Source organism: Balaenoptera ricei, chromosome 11, assembly GCF_028023285.1.
Source record: "Balaenoptera ricei isolate mBalRic1 chromosome 11, mBalRic1.hap2, whole genome shotgun sequence".
In the NCBI taxonomy this organism is placed as follows: domain Eukaryota; kingdom Metazoa; phylum Chordata; class Mammalia; order Artiodactyla; family Balaenopteridae; genus Balaenoptera; species Balaenoptera ricei.
The window spans coordinates 24124004-24145624 of NC_082649.1; the positions used below are offsets into that span (position 1 = coordinate 24124004).

The 21621-nt window shown below is 47.5% G+C and overlaps 2 protein-coding genes, 1 long non-coding RNA gene and 1 other non-coding gene across 4 annotated transcripts; 2 read left to right on the forward strand and 2 right to left on the reverse strand.

The window, feature by feature from the left end:
* Positions 1–3217: 3217 nt before the first annotated feature.
* LOC132374539 (BOLA class I histocompatibility antigen, alpha chain BL3-7-like) lies at positions 3218–6629 on the reverse strand. The gene is made up of 8 exons (XM_059938321.1): positions 6513–6629; positions 5953–6222; positions 5477–5752; positions 4580–4855; positions 4346–4456; positions 3883–3915; positions 3695–3742; positions 3218–3531 (listed from the first exon to the last, which is right to left on the reverse strand). Exons 1-8 carry the CDS (start codon positions 6574–6576, stop codon positions 3527–3529), a joined length of 1083 nt encoding a protein of 360 aa, XP_059794304.1. The 5' UTR covers positions 6577–6629; the 3' UTR covers positions 3218–3526.
* A 6422-nt stretch (positions 6630–13051) lies between these two features.
* Positions 13052–13756, reverse strand: LOC132375452 (uncharacterized). The gene is made up of 2 exons (XR_009506008.1): positions 13578–13756; positions 13052–13419 (listed from the first exon to the last, which is right to left on the reverse strand). It is a non-coding gene; the product is annotated as an uncharacterized LOC132375452 (long non-coding RNA).
* Positions 13757–18819: 5063 nt separating this feature from the next.
* Positions 18820–18892, forward strand: TRNAW-CCA (transfer RNA tryptophan (anticodon CCA)). Its single transcript has one exon. It is a non-coding gene; the product is annotated as a tRNA-Trp (tRNA).
* Positions 18893–20207: 1315 nt separating this feature from the next.
* Positions 20208–21616, forward strand: MCCD1 (mitochondrial coiled-coil domain 1). Its single transcript, XM_059938328.1, has 2 exons — positions 20208–20590; positions 21112–21616. Exons 1-2 carry the CDS (start codon positions 20267–20269, stop codon positions 21298–21300), a joined length of 513 nt encoding a protein of 170 aa, XP_059794311.1. The 5' UTR covers positions 20208–20266; the 3' UTR covers positions 21301–21616.
* The last annotated feature ends 5 nt before the right edge of the window (positions 21617–21621 follow it).

Genomic DNA, 21621 nt, shown 5'->3' on the forward strand with positions numbered 1-21621 from the left:
CATGCAGCAATGAAGACCCAATGCAGCCAAAAATAAATAAATTTAATAAATTAAAAAAAAAAAAAAGATCAAGGAATTGCTTATCTAACAAGCCCTATGTGTGAGGCTGATGCACAGCCACGTGGGAATTCTGGTCTGAATTCTTGCTACTAAAAGTGTGATCTGAAGACCAGAAGCATCAGCATCAACCTTGATCTAAACCCAGAATCTCATGCCCTACTCCAGACTTCCTGAATCTTAAAAAGATGTCCAGGGGTTTCCTGTACAAAGCAAAGATCAGACTCCTGGGTCTCTGGGCCTTCTAGACGGGGTGTCAGAACCACGCAGTCTGCTCAGCTGTGTGATCTGATCCGATCACATAGCGCTGGGGGGTCCGGGGTTCAGTCCTTGTTCTTCTTCTTCTACAGCCATCACTCCCTCCCTTGGAGACTTCATCAGTTCTCAAGGCTTTAAATATCATTATGTGGCATCGCCTCCCAAATCTATTTCTCCAGCCCAGACATTGCTCTTAAACTCCAGACTCATTTGTCCAACTGCTAATCCAACTACCTGGCTTGTATTTCTAATAAAATCTCAGCTCAACATCTCTTAAACCAAATGCCCATAATGCCCCCTCTCCCCCAAAATTTGCTCCTTCGTCTTCCCCATCTCTGGTGAGAGTAATGCCATCTTTTTACTTACGTAGTCCAAAATTTAGGGTGTCCTCCTTGACTCTCTTTCTCATACTCCAGATTTAAGCCTTTAGCAAATGCTGTAAAGTCCACCTTCAGAATGTATCCAGAATCTAATTACTTCCCATTACACCCACTGCTCACACCCCAGTTGAAGCAATGGCCATCTCCAGCCTGGACACTGCACTATTTTCCCACTGCTTCCCTACGTCCTCACTCCCTCCTTGCCTCCCAGTTCTGTTCTCAGCACAGCAGCCAAAGTGATACTTTTAAAGGTGAAGTCCAATGGAATATACTCAGCCATAAAAGAGAATGAAGTAATGTCATTTTCAGCAGCATGGATGGCCCTAGAGATTATCATACTAAGTGAAGTAAGGACAGAGAAAGACAAATACCATGTGGTATCATTAATATGTGGAATCTAATTTTAAAAAAAGATACAAATGAACTCATTTACAAAACAGAAACAGACTTACAGATATCAAAACAAACTTACAGTTACCAAAGGGGAAATGTGGGGGGGAGGGATAAATCAGGAGCTTGGGATGAACATACACACACTACTATGTATAAGATAGATAACCAACAAGGACCTACTGTATAGCACAGGGAACTCTATTCAATATTCTGTGATAACCTATATGAGAAAAGAATCTAAAAAAGAAAGAATATATGTATATGTATAGCTGAATCACTTTGCTGTACACTTGAAACTAACACAACATTGTAAATCAACTATACTCCCATAAAATTAAAATATTTTAAAAAAATCAAGAAGTCATACCATGTCCCTCTTCTGCTCAAAACTATCTTATAATTCCCATCTCCCTCAGAGCAAACGTCAAAACCCTTCCAACATCCTCCAGGCCTACATGGTCTGGCTGTACCTCTGATCTCATCTCAATTAATCTCTTCTCCTGCCATACTGGCCTCCTCACTTTAACTGGGACACACAGACATGCTTCTGCCCTGGTGCATTTGCCTGGAGGTTCCCTCTGCCTGGAAAGAACCTCCTCCAGACATCCTCAGGGATAATTCCTCATGTCCTTCAAATCTTTCCTCAAAGGTCACCTTCCCAGTGAGGCCCACACTGACCGCCCTAGTAAAATAGCCATTTTCCCTGTCCCCATACTCACTCTCTGGATCACCTTCTCCACTGCATCTTTTCCATTGTATGTAGCCCCTTGTAACAGAACACTTTCCTTATTTACTATGCTGATAGCACATAGTCTGTCTCTTCCCACTAGAATACATGCTCCACAAGGCCAGCAAGCTTTCTGTTTTTACTTCAGTGATGTTTCCCAGATGCAAAATACTGTGTCATATATCTGGCACACAACGGTATCAGTTGAATGAATGTTCAATGTAAAGCACCTCCCTATTCTAGAGACAGCATCTTTACTAATGTGACCTCAGGCCAAATGCTGTTTTGTGGCAGCTACAGCACAACATCTACTCACATTGACATCAGTGCTGCTGGTGTTTTTCTCACAAGTGCTGCTCTCCCCTTCCCACCAACCAACCTTCCTCCACACTGCCTCCCACAAGTATATTCTTCTTTTCAGAAAACAATGATCTTTGACTTATTGGTCCTATTTTCCAACCAAATATAAACCTAAATTAGACTCTGCTTTACATTTTTTTTTTTTCTTTTTTTTGGCCACACAGGGTGTGGAACTTCCCTGACCAGGGATCAAACCCAAGCCCCCTGAAGTGGAAGAGCAGCATCTTAACCAATGGACCACCAGGGAAGTCCTAGACTCTGCTTTATAAATCCATGAGTTTGTACTGGAGCCAGCACTGGGATTACTAGAGCTAAGGGCAGAGAGAGTGAATGGGTAGGCGAGCAGAGCAGAATCCCGACAGGAACTTACCTAAGACGAGACATTATGGTTTCCCGCCTTTCTGCTAATTCCAGAATCTGGATCCTTTGAGAAGGTTGGGGGAAATATGGAAAGAACAATCAAACCCTAGACAAAGGGCAAGAGCTGGATGAATCTGAAAATCCATCTCTGGACACCACAGACTCTCCTGTGTGCAGGGGGAGCCTTGGGCCTTGTGGGGACCACGACTGGCAAAATGACTCCTCCAGCTGTCAGAGGTGGGGGACACCAGAGGAGAATAAGACACAAACTCAGGCAAAAACCTCTAAAGAAACAAAGAAACAACAAATAACACCCAAAAGATGGGGGATGAGGACTGGACACAGGCCTGAGCCGAGGCTGACCTGGTGACTTCCTCTGAGATCACAGCTCCTGGTGGGACAAAGTTCTACTGAAGGGACAAGGACAAAGGAGCTGAGAAGATGTGACCAGGAGTGACCACATCAAAGCCCACGATGCAGTGAGCACGGAGTGGGCACAGGCCGCATCCACGCTCGGCTCCTCACAGCCTCCTCCTGTCCCACCTGCAACAGACAGAGCACAGCAAGCACATGGATTCTGGAAGGTTCTCAGTGCTTCCATTTATTTCCTCTCTCAAACTTTAGGAATCCTCTCCTTTATTATCCCATCAACCCCTCATGGCAGGAATTAGAAAAAAAAAAATTCATATATAGGGATTTTATTTTCAATAAGGATATAAGACATTATTACTCAGTGCAACACGAAGTTAAGACAGGGATCGAGGTGGCCCAGCCCTGCCTCTGCTGGAACAGGCAAGTGGATCAGGGAAGAGAACACAGGTCAGGGTGGGGAGGGGTCGTGGTGGGCAGGGGTGGGCCAGTCTCCCCACCTCCTCACATTATGCTACGAGGAACACAGACACATTCAGATGCAGCTGCAGAAAGAAGAGTCACGGGATCTGAAGCCACAAAGTGGGACCGTGCATCACTCAGTCCCCACGAGGTTGCTGTCTCACACTGTGAAAGAAAATAATCATGAACAAATTCAGGTCAATCATGTAAGTACTGACCTTCCCAACAGCCCCCCACATGGTCAAATGTCCCACTCAAAGATCCCCACCACCCGGGGAATCCCCTCGGCCCCAACACCTCTCCCAATCGAGGCCCTCCAGGGTCTCACCTTTAGGATCTGTGAGAGACACATCAGAGCCCTGGGCACTGTCACTGCCTGGGGGAGAACAAAACCAGGACGTGGTCAGAACCCACAGGAGAGAAACTAGAGAAGGAACTTTAGGAGGGTGAGCCCCCCATGGCCTCCTGTCTGCGCCCTCACAAGGGTCTCAGGAATCACACCCCCTCCACACTCACTTGCAGCCTGAGCATAGCTCCCTCCTTTTTCACCTGTAAGAAGAAAACATCACGTGAGAGGCCAGGGAAAAGACTGAGTTGAGATCCTAGAGGAACCCCCTAGTCCTGGACCACAGAGAACTTTCCAGAACTGTAACCAAAAATCCAGGACAGGAGCAGGAACATGAAGAAAGGAGATGTGGGGGGACTGGACCAGCTGCCCTCCTGGGACTCTGTCCTTAGCGGGACCTTCCCCCTCTGACCTTCAAGTGCTGAGAAACAGGCCCCCAACTGGAATTATGAAGGTGAAAAATCTGTCTTTCATTTTCACATGTACTTTACAAAAGGGTAAGTGTTAGCACTCAGCTCCATATTCCACATGTGTGTGTAGGGTACTTTCCAGTAATGAGGCAGGCAAACTTTACCTGGGCTTGAAACCCCCCAGTGAGACAAGAAAACTCAGATCCCTCCCTCCCTTCCCTACCTGAGTGCTTCTTCCTCCAGATCACAGCTCCAGCCACCACGGCTCCAGTGACCACCAAGGGAACCAGGCCAACAATGAGGCCCATGATGGGGACGGTGGGCTGAGGAGGTTCTGTGGAGGAAAGGGAAGGGGCCCTGATCTCAGGCTTGAATCCCGACCTTGCTGAACGTGTCCACGTGTCCAGAAGGGCTCCTGCTTTATCTGAGAAGCTCCATCTCCCATCTCCCTCCTTACCCCATCTCAGGGTGAGAGGCTCCTGAAGCCCCTCGTGCTGCACATGGCACGTGTATCTCTGCTCCTCTCCAGAAGGCACCACCAGAGCCGCCCACTTCTGGAAGGTTCCATCCCCTGAAGGCCTGGTCTCCACAAGCTCCATGTCCTGGATCTGATCCTCTCCATCACGTTGCCAGGTCAGTGAAATCTCCTCAGGGTAGAAGCCCAGGGCCCAGCACCTCAGGGTGACCGCACGGTCAGAGATGGGGTGATGGGTCACATGTGTCTTTGGAGGATCTGAGGAGGAAGAATCAGAAAATTCACACTTAGTGTTACCTTCATGGGCCACTAAAGCAGCATCATGTGACCATCCTGAGAATGGACAGCACAGTGGGTTTGAAAATAACGAGCACAAACACCAGACACAGGCCTGGACTCCGGGGTCTGGGAAAATCTCCCAGTCCTTGGAAAGTTCTAGAATAAGGATGAAAGCCAAGGTAGGAGGCTCCATGTAAAGGGGAGAATACAGAGTAATGGTCCTGTCTTTGGTGGAGGCTGTATGATTCAGAAAAGCTGGAGTCAGGCCTCCTAAGATGTCCTCAGGCTGAGAACAGGCCTTGAGAGAGAAAGTCATGGTTCACAAGATGGGGGTCAGGGTCAAAGGGCACCGATGATCAGTTATTTCAGGGATGGTTTCCGGCTTCTTCCCCAAAGAGACTGGATTCCTTAACTGTCTTTCAGAGAAGTGAGGCCACCGGCGAGTCACTGTCTTGTACATAATATGAAAACCTGGGCGGATTCCTCCCTCTCCCGACAAGAAGTTGGGGCGCTGTTCCCACAGGGACCCCATTTCCTCCCCTTGTGGGAAGCCAGCTCCAGCCCGAGGGGAGACCAGGGAGGCCCCGCGGCCCCTCGTACCTGCGCGCTGCAGCGTGTCCTTCCCGGTCTCCAGGTATCTGAGGAGCGCCTCTACGCATGCCCCGTCCAGGTAGGCTCTGTTGTGCTCCGCAGCACCAACCGTCTCAAACTTGCGCTTGGTGATCTGAGCCGGCTCGTCGGCCGCGGTCCAGGAGCGCAGGTCCTCGTTCAGGGCGATGTAATCGGCGCCGTCGTAGGCGAACTGTCTGTACCCGCGGAGGAGGCGACCGTCCGGCCCCACGTCGCAGCCGTACATCTCCTGGAGGGTGTGAGACCCTGACCCCGCCCCGACCAGCCGCAGCGATTAAACCCAAACTGAAAATGAAACCGGGTAAAGTCCCCGCGGGCTGTTCCCGGGTCGGGAACCGGGGGGTCCCGCAATGTTGGGGTGACCCTCGGACTCGGAGACTCAGGGCGACGCCGGCCCGTCCCTGGGGATGGGGGTCGTGACACGGATCCGGGCCCGCGTCGCTCACCGGCCTCGCTCTGGTTGTAGTAGCCGCGCAGGATGTGCAGGTTCGCTCGGAAAGTCTGTGCGTCGTCCTTGGAGATCTGCGTCTCCTCCTCCCAATACTCCGGCCCCTCCTGCTCCATCCACGGCGCCCGCGGCTCCTTCCTCGGATTCGGGGCGTCGCTGTCGAACCGCACGAACTGCGTGTCGTCCACGTAGCCGACGGCGATGAAGCGGGGCTCCCCGCGGCCGGGCCGGGACACCCCGGTGTGGAAATACCTCAGGGAGTGGGAGCCTGGGGGCGGGGAGCGGTGACACCCGGTCCGACCCTCCTCCCGGAGCGGGTCCCCGGGTCCGAGGTGGTGGGGTCTGGGGGGGGGGGGCAAGGGGCGGCGTGAGACCTGAATGGGTGAGAGGAGGGTGTAGGACCCTGGGACAGGGGAGCGGTCAGAGCTGGGCGGCGAGGTGAGGGTGTGGGCGGAGAGTTGCGGAATTGCTCCTCCCCCGCCCCGGGTCTTGCCCCCCAGTCAGGCGGTCCCCTCGCTCCTCCCCGCAGAGGCCGTTCCCTCCCGACCCCGCACTCACCTGCCCAGGTCTCGGTCAGGGCCAGGGCCCCCGAGAGCAGCAGGAGGAGGGTTCGCGGCGCCATGACCCGCACCCTCGGGGTCTGAGGAGAAGCTGAGTTCCGGCGGGTCGGTGGAAACTTCGTAACCGGGAACCGCGGGGACGCCGATTGGCTTCTAGAAACCGGACACGCAATGGGAGTGAGGACTGGGGCGTCGTCATGAGTATCCAGTCAGGAGGGTTCGACACAGGCTGTGAGAGAGAAAGTGAAACTCAGGGGAGATGAAGAATCCCCAACACGGAGCGTCCCCGCCCCAGACACCGCCCTCAGAGAGACCCTGTGAGCCACAACTCGAGTTCTGGGACTTTGCTCTGATCCCGCTCCTCCTGCACCGAGTGCTCTTCGTCACATTGTCTCTCTGAGTCCTGACCCAGGGGCTGTCTGAGGAAACCAAGAAGCCATGCCCAGATTGGGCTCAGCCAGTTTTTCCTCCAGTGTTCTTTCTGAAACCATCGTGGCTGAACAGGACCATCTGCCTCTCACCCCTTATCTCTCACCCCTTGGACTCTTCTAGAAGAAAACTCACCCGCTAGGGACCTTGATGCCAGAGAGTGAGGTGTCCCTCGGAATGGAGGTGGAGGAACAGGGGTTTTGTGCTTTAAACCTGGAGAAGTTGTTCCTGAAAACACCAGAGAGATTCCCATATGGATCAGTTTCCTTTGTGTTTGTTAACTATAGCGGGGAGCACAATCTTGATGATCCACAAACATCAGGAATCTAATCTGTAAAACTGATTTTGGCCCTTACCAATATAGAAATGTGTCTAAATAGCACTGCCAATCATACTCACAAAGCTCCTAAATTTTACTTTCCCAAACCATGTATCAGTGTCTCCTGTGTTGCTGTGTTTTAAAATTGTCTTCATTCCATATCCCTGAGTTTGTGTGAGTTGAAGAGGAGCAGAAAAATACCACCCCAAAATATATCATTTTGGCATATTGATTATTTTGAACTGAAGTTATGATGAAATAAAATTTATATTTTAAGGCAAGACAAGAAAAAATTAAACATAAAATTCTCTCCCTGTGCTTGCTTGGGCCTCCTCCCTCCCTCTCTAATGTGCCGTGTGTGTTCGCATTACACATTAACCAAACTTCCTCAAAGATGGGAGTGCCTGCTCAACCATAAAGATCAACTTTCTTTTTTTCTTCTGATGCTAGCAGTGTAACTTCTTAAAAGAATAGCATTCTTTCCCAGCTCTGTAGGGGGTCATGGTGACTTGCTGCTCACTTTTACGCTTTGTACGTACTTACCTGGACTATGTACCCTTGGTGAACTTTGTGTAAAATATCAGTATGTCATTTTGATGTATGATCCTTTGTCTCGAAAATGTATGTGACTGTTCCTTTGACTTCGAACAGGCAGAACAGTTCTCAGAGCTTTCCGAAAATCTGCTTCCCAGGTTATAATCCTCAGTTTCGCTCAAATAAAATTCCCTTTTTTCTTCTTAACTTGATAGTTAATTGAATTTTCATTAACAGTTACTTAGGAAACAGCAATGCAAGAAGGACATTCTGACCGCCCTTTGTCTCCTTGAAAGCAGGAAGTAAATCTCGCATGTCAAAGGTACCCTCCCTGTACCAGGAGGGTAGAAGGCAACCTTAACACAAGAGGTAGGGAATTTAGGGCCAAGAACGCTGTTTAAAGGAAACTTCTTACTTCACTAATTTACTGCCCCAAGGCCCAATTTCTTTGTCTTGTCAGTTCTTCAAATTTTTATTGTGTATTTGTCTAAAAGGTATAAAAGCTGCCTGTTTTGGTCACTTGGGTCTCATATGTCTATGAACTCCCATACATATGAAATTAAGTTTATTTTCTCCTGCTAATCTGTCTTATGTCAATTTAATTATTAGACCAGCCAAAGAATCTAGCAGGGAAGAAAGGAAAAGTTTTCCTTCCCTACAGATCCTGGACATAGTATCTTCAATACATGGAAGCACAATGTGTTACTGTGTATTTCATCTAGAAGAGTGTGCAAATTTTAATCACCCCAAAGGTGCAAGTACTCAATGCAGTCAAAATGCCCTTCACCAACATTCATGCATTGCATATGTTTATGATTAACACCTAAAGAATGTACATATTTTGTCGGGGCACTTGGTATTATTTTCTTTACCCTGATTAACATTGCAAGGCAATTGGTTTTATGCAGCCCCACAGAATGTAGTAAATGCTATCTGCAAAGAATATCCTGCTAAGCCTGTAGATATATATTTATTAAAAATCTGGGGAGTTCCCTGGTGGTCCAGTGGTTAGGACTGGGCACCTTCACTGCCGTAGCTTGGGTTCAATCCCTGGTCAGGGAACTAAGACCCCACAGGCCGCACAGCCTGGGACAAAAGAAAAAAATTCTGGCCATGTGGGATCCTTGGGGAGCTGAGGATCCCTGCTACCCTTTGTGGTGCTCTCTTCCTGCTGCCTTTCCTGGCTGGCTTCCACCCCATCCCCACAGCAGAGCCTACATTAGTGTTTGGTTGAATAACTGTGAGCAAGGTGAATAACCAGGGGGGTGGTTATTAGAAGTCCTTCATAGAATCTGCCTATCATGGCTTGGTTCTTCCTTTTTTGTTTAATTGGGTCACAGCTAGAAACTGAAGTTCAAGTTAATAGAGTGTTTGAATAGTAATGAAATACATCCTATTGGGACTTCCCTGGTGGTCCAGTGGTTGAGAATCTGCCTTCCAATGCAGAGGATGCAGGTTCAATCCCTGGTTGGGGAACTAGGATCCCACATGCCACGGGGCAACTAAGCCCGTGCTAGAGAGGCCGAAACAAGAGAAGCCCGCACACAGCAACTAGAGAAAGCCTGAGCACCGCAAGGAAGAGCCCGTGTGCCACAACAAAGACCCAGCGCAACCAAAATTTAAAAAAAAAAAAAAAAAAAAAAAAATCCTATTAGCCATTTAAGAAGGAAATTCTTCTTAAATCTTAAAACCAAATGACATGTTTAATATCTTATAATTAATTTAGAGCAAACAAAAATTAAAGTACAATAATTTATTTTCCTCCTGAGACACTATATTAGTTACCTACTGCTGCAAAATAAATTATTCAAAACTTAGCTGCTCAAAACAACAAACATTTATTATCTCCCAGAGTGTTTCTGGCTCTGGGCCTCTCTAAAGGAGACAATCAAGTTGTCAACCAGGGCTGCATCATCTGATGGCTTGACTAGGGCTGCAGGATTCACATGAAACACGGCTCACTCGTACGGCTCTTGGAAGAGGGCCTCAATTTGCAGCCACATGGACCTTTCCATAGGGCTGCTTATGACATGGCAGCTGGCTTCCCCCAGAGCAAGTGATCTGAGCGAGAGAGCAACAAAGATGGAAGCTGAAGTGAGTTTTATGTCCTAGACCCAGTGTCATACACCATTACATCAGCATTACTCTATCAGGTAGAAGTGAGTCATTAAGTGCAGCCCACACTCAGGAGGAGAAAATTAAGCTCCACCTTTGGAAGGGAGGAGCATCAAAGCATTCATGTCTGTGCTAAAACCAAAATTAAAATTAAATATTTTTTCAGGATTTTAAAAATCAAATACTGGAGTATATGGTATATACACTTTAACCATACTAGATAATGCTATTTTGATTTCCAAAGTGCTAGTACCCAACACAACATTGTAAATCAACTATACTTCAGTAAAAACATAAATTTAAAAAAAGTGCTAGTACCAACTTAAGCTTTTACCAGAAATGTGTAAGAGTTCATGGAGCTGATGTGTTTGCTCTGAAAATGAAACAAACTCAGCTTGGGACTTCCCTGGTGGTCCAGTGGTTAAGAATCCACCTTCCAACGCGGGTTCAACCCCTGGCTGGGAACTAGGATCCCACATGCCACAGGGCAACTAAGCGCGCTGCAACTACTGAGCCTGCGCCACAACTGGAGAGCCCACACGCTGCAACTACTGAGCCTGCAAGCTCTGGAGCCCACGCGCCACAACTAGTGAGAAGCCTGCGTGCCGCAACGAAGAGCCCGCATGCCGCAACTAAGACCCGATGCAGCCAAATAAATAAATAAATATTTTTTAAAAAGAAACAAACAAACTCAGCTTAAGGAAAGGAAATAGGAGTTGAAAGTCACTTCCTTGTTTGCAGAATCACCCACGCGTTTTCTTTTCTTCCTTTATTTTACTTTTATTCCATATACCTTGGCATTATAATTTTAGCATATACAGATAATGCTTCCTTTCAGTATAACCACATAGTATTATTTTATATGTTTGAAACATCCAGTAATAAGAATAAAGGAAGGAGGAGAGGAGAGAAGGAAGAAAGCAAGGGGGAAGGAGAAAAGACAAAAGAAAATAAAAGTAAAAGAAAGAAGAGGGGAAAAAAAGGAAAAAAAAAGAAAGAAGAGGAAGAGAGGATTTGGAAATGAGTATAAATAACATTTTCAAGGTGAAAGGAGATCAAACAGATTTAGGCAATACCTATAGAACAATAGAGACTTAAGAGAGCTTTGTTAGTTATCTATTGCTGTGTATCAAACTACTTCTAAATCTTAGCAGCTTAAAACAGCAAACATCTATAGTTAGTCAGACAGAGAAAGACAAATATCAAATGATATCACTTATATGTGGAATCTTAAAAAAAATGATACAAATGAGCTTATTTACAAAACAGAAATAGGCTCACAGACATAGAAAACAAACTTCCGGTTACCAAAGGCAAAAGTGGGTGGGGGGAGATATAAATTAGGAGTTTGGGATTAACATATACACACTACTATATATAAAATAGGTAAACAATGATCTAATAGCACAAGGAATTATATTCAATATCTTGTAATAACCTATAATAGAAAAGAATCTGAAAAAGAATATATATCAATATATATGTATTTACTGAATCACTTTGCTGTACACTTGAAACTAACACAACATTGTAACTTAACTACACTTCAATTTTTAAAAAACCAAACATCTATCACCTCAAAGAGATAATACGAAACAAGCAAAATGGAACAGATGCTGGTAGGAGAAGTTGGATAAAGAGAAGGATTTTACAAGATGGAATAAGTAAACAGGTTGTTGGTATACAGATGGAAATTATTTTGCTAGTCCCAGTCCTCCAAGAAACAAATGCCAAAATAGGATTAAATTCAGCAGAATTTTATTAAACATCTGTCAGAGAATATGGAGAGGGAACCAGAAAAGATGAGAGTCAGCAGACCAAGATGCAACTCTGATCGAAAGTGATGGACAGAAGGAGAGGTTTCCTGGACTATCCAAGACCACCAAAAACAATCTAAGCGAAGTTAAGCAACGCCAGAGGGAGTCCTCAAGTCACAGTTGGTCATCAGAGGAGTCCCATGTCTCCCAGGAATGAGCCTCCCATAGTGTCCCTGCTGTGACCAGTTACTGTCTGGGAACAGCCCACGGGAAGCAGGGCCTCTGCACAAACGCTGCCATAGATTTCAGAGCACAGGAGCGTGGGCCCTGTGCCTTACCTGGGAGTGTGACCCAAACTTTCACACCTGATGGGTCTGGGCCTCTGGAAATCAAACACTTCTGTTATTGGACTTAATTACATCCCTCCCAACCAAATTCTTATGTTGAAGACCTAAAGACCAATGAGATTCTATTTGAAGATAAAGCCTTTAAGGAGGTAATTAAGGCTAAACAAGATCATAAGGATGGAGCCCTAATATGATAGGACTGGTGTCTTTATAAGAAGAGCAAGAGACACCAGAGAGAGCCTTTTTTTTTTTGGTTGGGGTGGTGGTGTGGCCATACCGAGTGGCTTGTGGGATCTTAGTTCCCCGACCAGGGATCAAACCCGGGCCCTCGGCAGTGAAAGTATGGAGTCCTAACCACTGGACCACCAGGGAATTCCGTCTCTCTTTTTCAATTCCCCTGTGCTCACAGAGGAAAGGCTGTGAGAAGGTCACTGTCTGCAAGCCAGGAAGAGAGGCCCCACCAGACACTAACCCTGCTGGCATCTTGATCTTGGACTTCCAGCCTCCAGAACTGTGAGCAAATTAATTTCTGTTTTTAAGTCTCCCAGCCGATGGTATTCTGTCATTACAGCTTGAGCAGCCTTTCTCAGGCTGGGTTGCTGCATTTGTCTGTTCAAATTACAGGGAACGTGAGAGAACCAGGAAGCGCCCAGTCTACCACCACTTCTGAATGGATTCCTCCTGCCCTCATTGTGTGATAGTAGCTCCACCCCTTTCTGCAAATTAGGGTAAATTACTCCTGCCTCAAGAAGAGGGAACTCCTCTTCTCACCTGCTGGTCTCTGGGCACATGGAGTCCAGACTTCCCTGGTGGCAACAGTAATGTGTAGAGGTGTAGTTCCATGGTATCCTTGTGGTATACCTTATAAGAGTGCCCCTTTTGAGAACCAGGACCTCCAACCCTGTGGAGATGTGAAGGCAGGAAGCGTAAAATCCCCCAGTGGGTGATTGGAAGTAATGGTAAATGGAGTGACACCTGTTTCCAAACCTTGGTCCTGGACCCACCTTAATTTTCCTATTGAGAACATGGCACTATATAAAGGTCTCTGATTTAATAATACACTGCATCCAGAAAGATGTAACCCCATCCCTTCAAGATGTTTCCTCAAAGTTGGAGCTTTAGTTGCATCTTCAGAAGGCCTGTCCAGCATTCTGTGTGGCCGGCAGCCCCTGGGTGGTGCAGATTGTGATATGACAGGTGGATCTCATGGTCATGGCCCAGCCTGCACCTCCTTCACTGTGAAGCTGGCCCCTGGTCGGATACTCTGCTAAGAGCAATTCCAAGTCTGTGCATCAGGAATTTCAATGGCCACCAGGTAGCGGTGCTGGCTAAAGTTCTGAGGACTGGAAAAGAAGATCCGTACATGGAATAGGTGTCTGTCCCAGTGAAGATGAACCTCTGGCCCTGCAAGGATGGAGGGGACAGAAAGCAAGTCAATTTGTCAATTAGCAGCTAGTTGGTCACTCAAGAGATAGTGCTATATCAGGGCCCGGTATTGGTCTCTAATGCTGACAAGTTGAACATTCAGGGGAAGGTGTCGGAATTCTAAAGTCAATGTTCACCTGCTCAATGTCCATGCCTCGGCTGAACAGGTTGGTAGCCACGAGAATTCACAGTTGAAAATCTTTAAACTGTTGATACTGAGAAAGCCTTTGTGAGAAAGGAAAGCAGAAAAATGTTGAAAGTCCCTTCTTTTAATGGCCTCTTTTCCTTGCAAGGACACAAAACATCTTCCCCTTCTCTGACTCACCTCTCCTCCTGGGGCATCCCACAGTGGATGGCAATGGCTGGGAAGTTTTGCTCCACTAGGAGGCGGGCCAGGGCAATGCAACGCTGCACAGACCTCAAAAGGATCATTACGTGTTGGGTGGGGGGTGGTGGTGAGAATGAGGGGATGTGGGCTCCCAGGCAGGCTGCCTTAAACTCCTTGAGCTCCCAGCCACCCTTAGACGTGGCCCTGTCCACCAGGGGGCCCAGGAGCCAGCCCCACACACAAGTGTGCAGGCACTAGACCTAAGATTCCCAAGGCCCTGCAGCCAGAAACCCCTGGACCCAGCTCCACCCATCAGTGGGCAGGCACCAGCCCCAGGACACTCTGGGCCCCAGCACTATCCACCAGCAAGTCGATACCAGCCTCGGGACCAGCCTCACATACCAATCAGCAGGCACCAACACCAGAACCCACTAAACCTCAACTCCCCCCACCAGTGAACGGATACCACCCCCAGGACCACCACAGCCCCAAGTCTGACAGGGCAGGACCCAGCCCACCAACCAGCAGGGCGATGCCAGCCCCAGGTCCTGCTGGGCCTCAGTGCCATCCACCAGCAATACAACGCCAGTTCTGGGATACCTGGGCCCAGCAGCCAGAGAACCCAGGTCCTGGCTCTGCCAGCCAGTGGGCCAGCACTAGCCCCAGGGCCCAGTTTCACCCACTGGTGAGTGGGCACCAGCCCTGGGATCATCCGGACCCCAACCCCACCCACCAACAGGTGGACACTGGCCCAGGGACCAACACAGCCCCGCAGCCTGCATTGTCAGGACCCAGCCAACACACCAGCAGGCTGGCACCAGTCCCGGGACTTCCTAAGCCCCAGCCCTGCCCACCAGCAGGTCAACTCCTGCTCTGGGACACCTTGGACCCATCAGCCTGCTGCCCTGAGATCCAGCCCCATCCACCAGCAAGTTGACACCAGCTTTGGGACCCCTAGGGTCCCGCAATCAGAGACCCCAGGACCCAGCTCCACCTCCCAGTGAGCGGGCACAAGCCCTCGGATCCCCCATGCCCCGGCCCCACCCACCAGCAGGCCAACACCAGCTTTGGGATACCTTAGACTCCTCAGCCAGCCACCCCAGGATTCAGCCCCACTCATCAGCAGACCAACACTAGATCCAGGAACCCGAATCCACAACCACCCCCCCACCCCCGAACCTGGATCTGACCACCAGTGAGCCAGCTTTAGCCCCAGGAGCCCCTGGGATCCCACACAAGCTACCTCATGACCCAGCCCTGCCAAACAGCAGCCATCAGCTTCTGCACAAGGCAAGGCCTGGCAATCAACAAGACCAGGGGTCAGCCACGCCTACCAGATGGTCCACAGTAGTCAGCCCACCACAACAGAAGGACTCACACAGTCCACATAGGGGGCACCCCTAGAGCATATAGCTCTGGTGACCAGAGAGGAGTGCACAGCTGGGATGCATAATGTCTCCTACAAAAGGCCACTTTTCCAAGATCAGGAAATGTAACCAATCTATCAGATACATAGAAACAAAAACAGCAAGTTAGCCAAAATGAGGCAACAAAGGAGACTAGAAATCAACTACAAGAAAAAATCTGCAAGAAACACAAACACATGGAAGCTAAACAACATGCTAATGGATCACCGAAGAAATCAAAGGAAAAATTTAAAAATACCTAGAGACTATTGAAACAAAAACATAATGATCCAAAATCTATGGGACACACAGAACTAGAACAAATAATCCTAAAATTTATATGGACCACAAAAGACCCGAAACTGCCAAAGCAATCTTGAGAAAAAAGATCAAAGCTGGAGGTATCATGCTCCCTCATTTCAGATTATTCTGCAAAACTACAGTAATCAAAACAGCATAGTACTGGCACAAAAACAGACACATAATAAACTCACACATCTAGTCAGTTCATCTACAACTAAGGAGGCAAGAATATACAATGGAAAAAAGACAGTCTCTTCAACAAGTGGTGATGGGAAAACTGACAGCTACGTGTAAAAGAATGAGATTAGAAAATTTCCTCATACCATATATAAAAAACAACTCAAAATGGATTTAAGACCTAAATGTAAGACCTGAAACAATAAAACTCCTAGAAGAGAAGACAGGCAGAACACCCTCCGACATAAATAGTAGCAATATTTTTTCAGATCTGTCTCCTAAGGCAAAGGAAACAAAACAAAAGCAAAAATAACCATGTGGGACCTAATTAAACTCTCATAAGCTCTTTTTTTTTTTTTTTTGGTCACGCCTAGTGGCAGCAGTGAAAGCACCGAGTCCTAACCACTGGACTGCCAGGGAATTCCCAAAACTCATAAGCTTTTTTTTTTTTTTTAATATTTATTTATCTTTTTAGCTGCGCCATGTCTTAGTTGCGGCACGCCAGATCTTCAGTCTTCATTGTGGCATGCGGGATCTTTAGTTGCAGCATGCGGGATCTTTAGTTGCAGCATGCGAACTCTTAGTTGCAGCATGTGGGATCTAATTCCCCGACCAGGGATCGAACTCAGGCTCCCTGCATTGGGAACACAGAGTCTTAGCCACTGGACCACCAGGGAAGTCCCAAAACTCATAAGCTTTTTTTTAAAAAAATATTTATTTATTTATTTATTTTTGGCTGCATTGGGTCTTCATTGCTATGTGCAGGCTTTCTCAGTTGCAGCGAGTGGGGGCTACTCTTCGTTGTGGTGCACGGGCTTCCCGTTGAGGTGGCTTCTCTTGTTGCGGAGCACAGGCTCTAGGCGTGCGGGCTTCAGTAGTTGTGGCGCACAGGCTCAGTAGTTGTAGTTCACGGGCTCTAGAGCACAGGCTCAGTAGTAGTGGCACACGGGCTTAGTTGCTCCGCAGCATGTGGGATCTTCCCAGACCAGGGCTCGAACCCGTGTCCCCTGCATTGGCAGGCAGATTCTTAACCACTGCGCCACCAGGGAAGTCCAAAACTCATAAGCTTTTGCAGAGGAAATGAAACCATCAACAAAATAAAAAGACAACCTAATGAATGGGAGAAAATATTGATGTGACTGATAAGGGGTTAATATATAAAACATAAACAGCTCATACAACTCAACATCAAAAAACAAACAATCCAATTAAAACATGGTCAGAAGACCTGAATAGACATTTTTCCAAAGAAGACATACAGATGGCCAACCGGCACATGAAAAGATGTTCAACACTGCTAATCATCAGAGAAATGCAAATCAAAGCCACCATAAGCTATCACCTCATACCTGTCAAAATAACTATTATCAAAAAGTCAACAAATAACTAATGTTAGTGAGGATGTGGAGAGAAGGGAACACTTGTATGCTGTTGATGGGAATGTAAATTGGTACAGCCACTGTGGAAAAGCGTATGGAGTTTCCTCAAAAAGCTAAAAATAGAACTACCATATGGGGACTTCCCTGGTGGCACAGTGGATAAGACTCCGAGCTCCCAATGCAGGGGGTCCGGGTTCGATCCCTGGTCAGGGAACTAGATCCCACATGCATGCCACAACTAAGAGTTCGCATGCCACAACTGGGGAGCCCGTGTGCCACAACTAAGGAGCCCGTGAGCTGAAACTAAAGAGCCTGCCTGCCGCAACTAAGACCCAGCGCAACCAAATTAATTAATTAATTATTTTTAAAAAAGAAGATGAAAACACTCAATGCTCTGTGGTGACCTAAAAGGGAAGGAAATCCAAGGAATAGGGGATATATATATATACGTGTGGCTGATTCACTTTGCTGTACAGCAGAAACTAACACAACATTGTAAAGCAACTATACTCCAATTAAAAAAAAAGAAAATGAAAACACTAATTCAAAAAGATACATGCACCCCACTGTTCGTTCAGAGCATCACTACTTACAATTGCCAAGATATGGAAGCAACCTAAGTGTTCATCAACAGATGAATGGAATACTATTCAGCCATTAAAAATAATGAAAATTTGCCATTTACAACAACGTGGATGACCCTGGAGGGTATTATGTTTAGTGAAATAAGCCAGAGAAAGACAAATACTGTATGTTATCACTTATATGTAGAATTTAAAAAATAAAACAAACGAATGAATATAGCAAAACAGAAACAGCAGGCATAGAAACAAACTAGTGGCTACCAATGCAGAGAGGGAAACGGGGAGGGGCAAGATAGGGGTAAGGGAATAAGAGGTACAAACTACTATGTATAAAATAAATAAGCTACGAGGATGTATTATACAGCAAAGGAAAAATAGCCGTTACTTTGTAACAACTTTAAATTGAATATAATCTATAAAAATTTTGGATCACTATGTTGTACACCTGAAACTAACATAATATTGTAAATCAACTATACCTCAATAAAAATTTTTTCATTTAAAATAAATGCAAGGTTTCCCTGGTGGCACAGTGGTTAAGAATCTGCCTGCCAATGCAGGTGACACAGTTTCAAGCCCTGGTCCAGGAAGATCCCATATGCCACAGAGCAACTAAGCCCATGCACTACAACTACTGAGCCTGCGCTCTAGAGCCCAAGAGCCACAACTACTGAGCCCACGTGCCACAACTACTGAAGCCCACGCACCTAGAGCCCATGCTCCGCAAAAAGAGAAGCCACTGCAATGAGAAGCCCACGCACCACCGCAACAAAGAGTAGCCCCTGTTCGCTGCAACTAGAAAAAAGCCCATGCACAGCAATGAAGACTCAGTGCAGCCAAAAATAAATAAATAAAAATAAATAATTAAAAAAAAGACTACTAAACATAAATAAAACTTATTATATAAAGAAAGAAAGACTATTAGATACAGGAATAACAAAAATAAATATATACAGTAACAAATCTAGGTTTACATTTATCTATCTTCATCCCTTCATTTCCATGACTATGAGATCCACAGCTCATCCAATACATTTGAACTGATCCAAATACCAGTCTTTTCTTTAGTTCTCACAGACGAACAAAGCCAAATCCACAGACTCTATTACAATTCACAGCTTAGGACTGCACACTACAAGTTATTGGATGTTAGTCCATTTTGGAGTTCATAACCTGAAATAGAAACTCAGATGGTTGGGACCTCCCTGGTGGTCCAGTGGTTAAGACTCCATGCTCCCAATGCAGGGGTCCCAGGTTCAATCCCTGGTCAGGGAACTAGATCCTGCATGCCACAACTAAGATGCCACATGCCTCAGTTAAGACACAGTGCAGCCAAATAAATAAATAAAAACTCAGATGGTTGAAATGTCTAATTTTCAGGAAGGATACTTCGTTATTTGTGCATCATTTAGATTGCCTTACACAAGTTTCATTTATTTTCTTAACAGCTGCTAATCTTGCTTTTAATTTATAAATGTGGTTAGTTTCACTTCAATGTTGAATGTTGTGGGCTGTTTAATCGTATACTAGTTTCCCTTAACTGTAACAACAGTAGTTTGGGCCTCTTATGTCCCAATACGTAAGACTTTAGCCTGTGCATACATTGCAGTTCAAAAATGAACCATGTATAACCCTATCACTGAGAGACAAGAAGGAAAGCTTCTCTCTTCCAGAATTTTACAGGGATTCTCTTTTTCCACTGAAAAATGGGAACCTGCCAGCTAATGGGGAACGTGAGGTCTCTGACCTCATCCAAAGGTGCTTCAGTCTCTCAAGTTCAAGAACCACTGACCTGCAGGAAGGCCTTCCTCTCTGGTTCCTGGACCCCCACACCATGGCAGAGGCCATCTTCCCTGCAAATTCAGTGTGATGTCCCAGATAGCAAGCTGGTTAGCAGCTGTCCACTCTCCAGCAACCTTGCTTTCTGAGGCATGTGTTAGTTTCTTCGACCTAGGAAAAGATAGGTCTGAGGACCTATCTTTTCCTAGGTCGAAGCTGGAACCATCCACCCCCTTCTGAGCCACAGAGGTGTGGCTGTGCCCTCCATCCACAACAGGACATCGCAGGACACACTGCAGGAAGTCCGATATGTATACCTAAGGCTCACACAGTGGGTGCACAAGGCTTTTGTTCTAGTGCAGATCTGATGGGAGGGCTCACCAGTTCAACAAAGCTTGAAACCGGTACCAGTGTACAGTGCCCAGACTTACCAGAGAAGGTAAACCCTGACGATGTGCAACGTACAACGGGGACAAGGAAAAAGCTCTCTCTGGGCCAGTAAGAAGAGGAAAGGGAAACAGAGGGAGAAGCAATACTTGAGCCAGGTCAACGGGTATGAGCTTTCAAGTCAGGTAGACCTGGGGGTGAATATTCCTGGCTTTTCCACCAACCAGCTGTGGAGCCTTGAGCACATCCGGCCCAGAGCTGGCCCCAGCCCATACTTACTGAATTGAGCAAGTGCTGAACGAAATTCTCTGAGCATTTCCTCATCTGCCAACCAGTAATGCAATTTCTACCTTGCAGATTTTAGAGGAATGAGAAAACACACAGTGCTAAGAAAAACAGACACAAGACATGCAGCAGGCTGGGGACCAGAGTTCTAAAGCAAGTTCTGCCTAACCTGGCAGGAACATTCTCACACCAGGGAACATGAGTTCCTGGACTCTGTCTGGGGCCAGCTTAGAAGGCGGGTGGGTGCAGCAGAGCAGGGCAGGGGCAGGGCCAGGCACTGAAGCGAGGCCACAGCCTGGAGCGAGCCAGTTCCTGGTGGCTGTTGGGTGGCTCAGACAGCTCCTTGCCTCCCCAGCCATGGTTCTCCCTTTGCCCTGGCTCTCCCGAAGTTGCTGCCGTCGCCTCCTCCTACCATCCTGGCCCCCAGCACTCCAGGGCTCCTGGAGGTGCTGCTCCCAGGGTCCCAAGGCAAGCACAGAAAAGACGAGCTCCACAGGCACTGGGCAGACGTCACCTTCCAGGGTAAGTGGCGCCAAGAGTGAGGGTGGAGAGCGTGAGGGCAAATTTGTACTGGGGGCAGGGAATCCCCTCCATCTCACCCTGTACCACAGGCCAGCTGGATGCAGACACTACCGCCACCCCTAGAGCATGCTGCCTAGTTCCTCAGTTCCCCAGCACCCCCACCCCACTCCAGACCTCAGAGCACCCTTTACCTACACCCCTCCCTCCCTGCAGTCCACGAAGTCCTTGAACAGGCATTTCCCCTCATCCAACAGTTAATTATTTCTCAGGGGGGGGTTGGGACAGCCAGTCCTCCCCTTCCCATACGTCGCACAGAAGTCCAGTTACAGCCCCTGGGCTGTGATCTCTAACTTTCCCCCTCCCCCCAGGCCTATGCCTAAGACAGGAAGCAGTCCAGATGTACTGCTGGCACTGCAGTACAGATGACCTTAAACTAATGGGGCTGAAAAACAGGAAGGAGGCAGTGAGCCTCAGCCCCCTGCCCTGGCTGATGCTCTCTCCCTAACACCCTCCTCTCCCAGGACCCCTGGCCCCGCCCCACAGCTGAGCTGGCCCAAGCTGAGGAGCTGCTGGAGCAGCAGTTGGAGCTGTACCAAGCCCTGCTCGAAGGGCAAGAGGGGGCCTGGGAAGCCCAGGCCCTGGTGCTCAAGATCCAGAAGCTGAAGGAACAGATGAGGAGACACAGAGAGAGCCTGGGAGAAGACGCCTAAGCTTTCCACCAGTTGCCACTTCACCCTCCTACGCTGGAAATACTGCACACACTACCCTCCCCAGCCCTTCGATCAGAAACATCCCAGCCTCTCCCAGGCCACTAAGGAAACGGAAGAAACCACCACAAAGGGCCAGAAATTTGAAAGTAGTGAGAAGCCACTGCAGTCTTTTCAGTAACATCCCCCAGTCTGACACCTCCTACTGACCTCCGCCCCACAGCAGTGTACACAGTCCCCACGGGAATTTACTCTGGATTATGCCCTAAAATAGCCTCAGCCCAAATCCAATAAAGGGACGGAGCGCTTACAGACACCACAGAC